General features: G+C 35.9%; 2 protein-coding genes across 2 annotated transcripts; one reads left to right on the top strand and one right to left on the bottom strand.

The window, feature by feature from the left end:
• The first annotated feature begins 220 nt into the window (after positions 1–220).
• LOC140061043 (alpha-2,8-sialyltransferase 8B-like) lies at positions 221–3757 on the top strand. Its single transcript, XM_072107454.1, has 6 exons — positions 221–573; positions 798–934; positions 1367–1450; positions 1578–2060; positions 2429–3022; positions 3333–3757. The coding sequence occupies exons 1-5, from the start codon at positions 523–525 to the stop codon at positions 2676–2678; spliced, it is 1005 nt and encodes a 334-aa protein (XP_071963555.1). The 5' UTR covers positions 221–522; the 3' UTR covers positions 2679–3022; positions 3333–3757.
• Positions 3718–5689, bottom strand: LOC140061051 (uncharacterized). Its single transcript, XM_072107467.1, has one exon. The coding sequence runs from the start codon at positions 5225–5227 to the stop codon at positions 4295–4297; it is 933 nt and encodes a 310-aa protein (XP_071963568.1). The 5' UTR covers positions 5228–5689; the 3' UTR covers positions 3718–4294.
• Between the last annotated feature and the right edge of the window lie 2790 nt (positions 5690–8479).

Below are 8479 nucleotides of genomic sequence, written 5' to 3'. Positions count from 1 at the left end.
CCGATCGAAGAAATATTGGAATAGAAATTATTGTTAAACAAATGATCTTTTTCACAAATTAGCACAATAAGAAAAAAATCCTGCCCACCACACATAAAGACTTTTCTATGCTATTGTGTTTGATTGATGAACCATTGCGTCAAAACACTTGTACACACCTTAGGGTAAAATAAGGTAGGCCCATAACCACACAATCGTAGGCCTACAACCGAAAGAACGGCTAGAAAACACTCTTTAATTGTTTATCTATAGCTTGTGAACACAGTGTCCATGTCCTAAGATTGAGGCAGTTAATCGGCGTCTTTTAACTGGAATATGTATTATTGCGGTTAATATGTTATCAGGGCAGTATACACCTTTGGTTATTTAGTGTTGCCCTAAAAAACTGCCCGATCTGTATTGGTATTAGTCTCATTTTACGTATGTATTGTCGCAAACGTATTTTACAGGGTGCCGTACGACAGTGTGTCGCGCTTTTTTTTTTTGTTACATTGGAATTCAATATTGACTGTATTAGGACCAATGATGACAACGTTATGCAGAAGATACATGAAATGTGTCGCACAGCAAAATGTAAGTACTAGGCCCACGGTCGTAAAACGTCACAACAGCAGTATTAATTATTAAGGGTATCTAGCACTTACATGTAGTACGGTATAGTTTAAAGTATATTTCATAGTGAAATTTTAACCTATTTTGATCTAGACAAATAGGCCAAATTAATAGTAAACAAAATTGTTTGTTGCGCTCGGGACAACGCACGATAACACAATTGCTTTTGTTTTGTGTTTACACAGACATTAAAGTTGAGCTCACGTAGCCTGGTTGTTGTTTTTGTTGCCGCTTTTATTTTGGTGAATATGTTACTATTGCATTGGATGAAGTTTGATAATGATGAGAATCCAAGTGAAAACGAATGGAATTCCTTTCAAAGGTATGCATACTGTTTTAGTTGTTGACAAGATAAATCAAAGATAATGAAGATTTGACCTACTTAATTCATCATTATCATCAAGACTATCATCAACTTACAATGATACCTCCACACCATATCCAGATACCGCCACAGTTTACGGTATCCCTCCCACCACCAAACGGCACCTCCCACCACCACAACACCCACACCACATCCAGACACAACTATTCCCGCTCACCATCCTCATCACACCATCATATACGACATATCACCTTATATGTCTACACCACAACCACCATACAATGCTCACACCAAATACGACAGCCCGTCCTACCTTCAACACCGCATATGACCAATGACGCCAACCACTATCGAGACACCACCATAACTTCGATAATTACATTATAATTATTGACGATGATTGTTAAAAACTGTTTTTCCCTTAACTAGGAAAATGTATCGTCCTGATATTAGAGTTCACATCGATTCTGAGTTACGTCGTCATATAGATGTAGATAAGTTTGAAACACTCAGGTATGTATATGAATAACAAATAAGATAAAATAATTATGTTCTTTTTGATAGCGTAATGAAGAAATAATAAACAAAGTTTTTCCTTTTTTCTATAAATTAATCATTTAACAATTATACTACCAATTAGGAGTATCATCTCAAGTTTGGGATTATCGGCTAATCAAACAATTGTACCGTATGACGTCAATATCGACAGGCGAAAGAATATCTCAAGAAAAGCAACATGCGCAATAGTTGGCAGCTCAGGAATATTGACGGGTAGTGGGTGCGGCTACGAAATCGACCAGCACCAGTTTGTAATACGTGAAAACCTAGCAAAGACTGATAACTTTGAGTATGACGTAGGAAATAGAACAGACTTGATGACGTCAAACAAGGCTCTTACGCAAGTTCTGGATCATTGCTTAAGGGGGAGGGAAATAGACTGCTATCTGGAATATCGTGATCGTCTTGTTGCCTTAAATAATGTTTATTTTTTAATTATTACATTTCGTGATTGGGGAAATTCCGATCAAAAACGATTTGTAAAGTTCATAAGACGAGCTAGAAATGAAAATCTGTCATTGGATATTCGTATACCAAATAAGCCGATAAAATCAATCATCAAGGCGTAAGTTAGTATTTTTATTTTATAGTTGCAAACAGTTCCCCCTAATCATGGAAAAATAAGTAATGCCCTAATATAACAATATTGTGCATAAGCTACGTTTGCCTACGTTGAATCCCGACGAGACGAGTCTTACGACGCTGTCTGAGTTGGCCTGACGGTGGCAATTTTAATTTGCTAAGTACTGTATCCATTTTCTCTGAATACCCAATAATAGGCATACCTCATATCTCGGTACCTTTCCCTCCAAATATCCGTCCATACCTTGAATTAAGTTACCAGCAAAAATAATATGAAGTCCTTGCTTGAAATCGATTTATGTTTATAGTCTATTTTAAAATACATTTCTAGGTTAATTGATTGCTTTACAGGTTGTGGAGCCTTAAGAATGATACATCTAGTGGATTGATGATATTCACCATAGCAACGACGTTCTGCGATAAGATCTCGCTTTATGGATTTTACCCGTTCGACACCAGTCCTACAGGCGAGAGGCTCCGGAACCATTACTACAATTACGGGTCGTGGAAAGGAGTGCATGACATGAAGAAGGAGTACCGGCTCTATCAGAAACTGCATAAAGAGGGAATAATCAGACATGTCGTTGGTAGATGTAGATAAGCGGCTGTATCCTGAATCAGTTGACGATTTCGTCGTTGCGTAACGTAGATACCCGAGGCCCCTCCAATGCTGAAGGCCTCGGACGGATTTAGCCCTTTTCGACATTATTTTAATGCCTGTTTTTCCCCATACGCTCAAGGGCTCCTGGGTTTAGCCAGTGGGCGCTCATATCCGTTACGCCACTGGATTTCGTCAACACCGCGCATTGTAGGCCTACAGATACCCGGCAATTGCACTGCATTGAATTGCATTGGTAAATCATGGACGTACTGTAAAGGCATCAACGTAATGATGGTATTGCATTTTACTCTTTCGTCATCGTGAAACTACATTAAAGAGTACCGGTAAGCTATTTTTTGGTTTTTTTGTTTTCTATTTTGTAAAACTTATATTCTTTTATATTTCATACATGCGCGTTTTGTATTTATGAATTTGTTATTAACTGCTATGTTGTATTTGTATTTTAAATTCAGTTTTATACTGAAAAAAAAAACACCTCAAAACAACGGGCGGTACGCGTTGCGATTCATACCAATTTCGATGGCCGGACAAAAGCCCGACCTAGCTACACATCCGACCCCAATTTTGTGAAATCGTAACATGTTTTCTAATCAACCAGCAAAGAGTATGATTGAGTTATCTTTACTTTTTTAGATGTTTGGCATTCATCGCCGTCATTCGGGCTCCTCCGTCGTCGGCATCGAAGCCATCGACAACATTATCACGTGATTGTCACGATCGTCATCATTTGTAGTCTTCAGAAGAAGAATGAACACCCGCATCGCCACGTGATTTGAATATTGAACATCTCGACGCCTTTTTAAGATTTCATACGATGTTATCAATCGAAAATGAGACATATTGATTTTCTGCAGTATGTTTTTACGACAAGACGCTTGGTGTAGTTTTATTCTGCCGAAAGCGAATTTGTAGACAAATATCGATACAAAAAGACCTTGTAACACATAAATAGTATTACTAAATTTGTGTTTATGAATAATTAATATAATATGAATTATTACAAATAAAATAACATTTTTTAATACTGGTATCTAGGCAACTTTCACTGGCATGAGTAAAATTCTAACTGTATACAAATACTGTATTATATTTTATTACATTATGAAAATAAGTATAAATTTAAATATGGATGGTATTATGTAGTGACCGTTTTTTATAGTTAACGTTTATTAAATACGGTATTTTATAGACAATTTAATTACAGTATAAGGGAATGACAATAACTCGTTATCATTTCGTTAATGCTAAATATATAAAGCAACATAATCACATTACATTGCTTCTTGTATGAATCATCACTTTAAACCAATTTAAACCTCACTGAATAACGTCCACTTTCACCGTGCAAGTTGCGTGTATATACGTTGCGACGTACACGTAACGTCTGTGTGTTCTAGTGGGGAACCACTCCATGAACAGAATAGCCGCAACACTGAAGCAAGTATCGGGATTTCAACGTACAAAGTACTCCTACCCGCCTACTACAATGTTTGTTATTACAATGTACCAATATTGTGAGTATCTTGCTAATTAGCTGGCTAACTACTTCAAAGGCGATGATTGTTGTCGCATTGAGTTGGACATAGTTCTTGGCGTTAATTCCTTTTGTTTAGCATAAAAGACACATCCAAAGATGGCTCCCAAACTTTAAGAGGCAAGCATGTCGAACTCAACTTATTTCTACGTACTATTTTCTTAGTCGAACTTTCACAATGGGATGAATTTTGAGATTCAATAAAATCAGCTTTTAAAAATTGCTTCGTTCTGTCTGGCCTAGATAAAGGTGGTAGTCTGTCTGAATTAAAATCAGGTGGACAACTGCGAGCAGAAAAATTACCAAGGGAACGTTGCCGCGACGATGACGACGACGCAACGTGACCACTGGAGTGTGACCTGGGTAAGTTTTCTACCAAATATCCAAACGTCATTCCATTCAATCCAGTCTGAGATTCACTCCTTTTTTGATTGTTAAATTTCTCTCTGCGTCTTTCAATAAATAAATCCGTTTTAGATCGGTGGAGCCAATAACTTGCGGAATCTCTTGGGTCAGTCAGTGGGAGGGTTTTCATTTCTCGACGAGTCCTAGGAAAACCATGAAAAGTTCGCTGTCTTATAACCATATACGAGTTCAGATTTTCATTAACGGATCTCCTTGAGTGATTTTCATTCACAGTATTAATACTGATACTTACATGAGGTTTTAGACGAACTAGATTAACATTTAGTCTTTCTTGACGCGTTTTGCGTTTTGAAATACAATCGGAATAAAATGAATGATTGCTATTGTGCATTTGACGGCTATGTATAGATGTACTCTCCTCCACTGCGCCATCGGCTTCATCTATCCCGCAGATTTCAACCCCTCGATTTCCTGCACTAATGTTAATACTAAGCCTCGATAGTTGCGAGGTGATAGCGTCAGAACTTGTATCCGGACTCGTATCTCTCGAGCAAGTTTCTAGTTCGCGTCCGAGTTGAATATTCAACCCCTGGTTGTTCACATTATGTTCTTCTGTGTTTCCATCCATCACAAAGAACTTCTAAATGCAACATTTTATTTCGAAATCCACATTAAAAGAGTTTTAGTAGGCTACACGCGGCCATGTTTTCTTTACCAAAATACAAACATCCCGTTGTGTGTTAAACATCTTAACGTTTACCCATTTCTGACCTTTTGTCTTGGCGCGTTTACAATTTCGTTGTAGGGGTTGAACTCCAAACGACAGCAAGTAATGTTCTAATTACTTCTTCACTAATATGCTTTACAAACTTTGCCATTTAGTTCTCTATCGTGTATCGATTTTAAAAATATATATGCAGCAGCGTAGTTTTATTGTCTGCTCTCAATTCATTGCCATGTCAACATGAGGCGCATGCCTATTGTATCCCGGTGGTCGATAGTCTGCTTTGGTGGAAGTGACGAAATGAATGCGTGCCCATTGTGATTCAATGTCAACAGTGTACCCATACAAATCCCGATACAAATATATATAATATCTGAGCTGTACCTATGGGTAGGGATATATAGTTAATATAAACAAATTTCTAACAATACTTTATAGACTATAATTAATAATACTTTATAATGAAAATACTGTATAGAGCAAAGTAAAATCTTCAATTCCCTGTAGGCCTAAAACAATTATAGACTATAGTTTGCCTGTTGCTTATCGTTGCCAGGCAACATCGACAACCAATCACTGACCTTAAATCAGAAGACCTAGTAGTAGTACAATGTAGTTATTAGTAATGTTTTATTTTACTCCCGTTTGACCTAATTTACTATATCAACATGTAATTTTTACCCCGATATATGGGAAATTTGTTAATACACTATAGATGATACTAGGCCTACTTATTAATATAATGGACATATAAGCATTGTTATCGCATAATAGGCCTAACTGAATTTTAAATATCGATATTTAGTCGATATCCCTGTATATAGTACAGGGATTTTTTTTTCGGAAAATGCCCAAATTATCGACTTTTTAAAATTCAATTATTATGCAATAATATGGCTATATATGCGCATATATTGCTTTGTATCATCATATAGAGCCATAGTAACCAGTTTTGTTGAAAAATAAAAGGGTCTAAATTTTCCCATTTTTTGGAACAAATCCCTGTACTACAGTATTAGTATAAGGATTTTTTTCGAAAAATGCCCAAATTATCGACGTGAGGTAATATTGAATATCGAAACGTGGCAGGCTATGGCGCTTGACCTTTGCAATTATTATGCAATAATATGGCTATATATGCGCATATATTGCTTTGTATCATCATATAGAGCCATAGTAACCAGTTTTGTTGAAAAATAAAAGGGTCTAAATTTTCCCATTTTTTGGAACAAATCCCTGTACTGACAATATCGCCTAAAATTTATAAACTAACTTACGATACTTATTATTGTATATTCAGGAATAGCCGCTCCATAATCTCTTATCTTTCTAATCGCTACCGTATTTCTTCTTTATACCTATTTTTTCTTTATGAAATTATACTAACAAATATCATTTTTATTAATAATATAATCATAACATTTATTTTAAATTATCTTAAATATGTATAAAATAATATGGACTAATCATTATGACTATAATAAAGCAGAACATCAATTCTATATAGACTCTTCCACACATAATGTAACAAATCAAACACTAATATCAACACCGTATACGCTCTAACCATTTTTTCAATCTTCTATCGACTAAAGCCGAAGTATAGTCGTTATCTTGGAACCGTTCTATGGTTACCACCAGGTAGGCTTACTTCATCAAGGCTTCTATGAATAGATGACGAGTTGGAAGCAGAAAAGCTAGTAGACCATACCCAGTACCGTTTTGATTACGACGATCAATCGGGAAATTACCTCATTATGTCAAAAGTAACCACTTTTGACATAAATGGTTACTATTGCATAATAAACATGCGCAGAGACGAATAATGGGTTCTGCGCATGTTAATTGTGCTATCAAAAGCAGTTTTGACATAAATGGTTACTATAGCGAACAATGGGTTCTGCGCATGTCAATTGTGCTATTGTAACAAGTTTTATCGAAAAATAAAAAGGTCGAAAATTGGCCATTTTTTTGAAAAAATCCCTGTACTATAGTACAGGGAAATTTCCGAAAAATGGCCGATTTTCGACCCTTTTCTTTTTTGACATAAATGGTTACTATTGCATAATAAACATGCGCAGATACGAATAATGGGTTCTGCGCATGCCAATTGAGCTATAGTAACCATTTATGTCAAAAGTGGTTACTTTTGATATAAATGGTTACTATAGCATAATAAACATGCGCAGAGTCGACTAATGGGTTCTGCGCATGTTAATTGTGCTATAGTAACCAGTTTTATCGAAAAATAAAAAGGTCGAAAATTGGCCATTTTCTTGAAAAAATCCCTGTAGGCCTAATATAGTACAGGGAAATTTCCGAAAAATTGCCGATTTTCGACCCTTTTCTTTTTTGACATAAATGGTTACTATTGCATAATAAACATGCGCATATACGAATAATGGGTTCTGCGCATGTCAATTGTGCGATAGTGACCATTTATGTCAAAAGTGGTTACTTTTGATATAAATGGTTACTATAGCATAATAAACATGCGCAGAGTCGACTAATAGGTTCTGCGCATGTTAATTGTGCTATAGTAACCAGTTTTATCGAAAAATAACAAGGTCGAAAATTGGCCATTTTCTTGAAAAAATCCCTGTACAATTATACAGGGAAATTTCCGAAAAATTGCCGATTTTCAACACTTTTCTTTTTTGACATAAATGGTTACTATTGCATAATAAACATGCGCAGATACGAATAATGGGTTCTGCGCATTTCAATTGTGCTATAGTAACCAGTTTTGACATAAATGGTTACTATAGCATAATCAACATGCGCAGAGGTGAATAATGGGTTCTGCGCATGTCAATTGCGCTATAGTAACCAGTTTTATCGAAAAATAAAAAGGTCGAAAAATGGCCGATTTTCGACCCTTTTCTTTTTTCACATAAATGGTTACTATTGCATAATAAACATGCGCAGATACGAATAATGGGTTCTGCGCATGTCAATTGTGCTATAGTGACCATTTATGTCAAAATTGGTTACTTTTGATATAAATGGTTACTATAGCATAATCAACATGCGCAGAGGCGAATAATGGGTTCTGCGCATGTCAATTGTGCTATAGTAACCAGTTTTATCGAAAAATAAAAAGGTCGAAAATTGGCCATTTTTTTGAAAAATCCCCGTACTATAGTACAGGGAAAT

The sequence above is a fragment of the Antedon mediterranea genome, chromosome 1 (assembly GCF_964355755.1).
Source record: "Antedon mediterranea chromosome 1, ecAntMedi1.1, whole genome shotgun sequence".
In the NCBI taxonomy this organism is placed as follows: domain Eukaryota; kingdom Metazoa; phylum Echinodermata; class Crinoidea; order Comatulida; family Antedonidae; genus Antedon; species Antedon mediterranea.
Note: the sequence above shows the minus strand (reverse complement) of the source record. Positions and strands in the feature narration are given on the sequence as shown.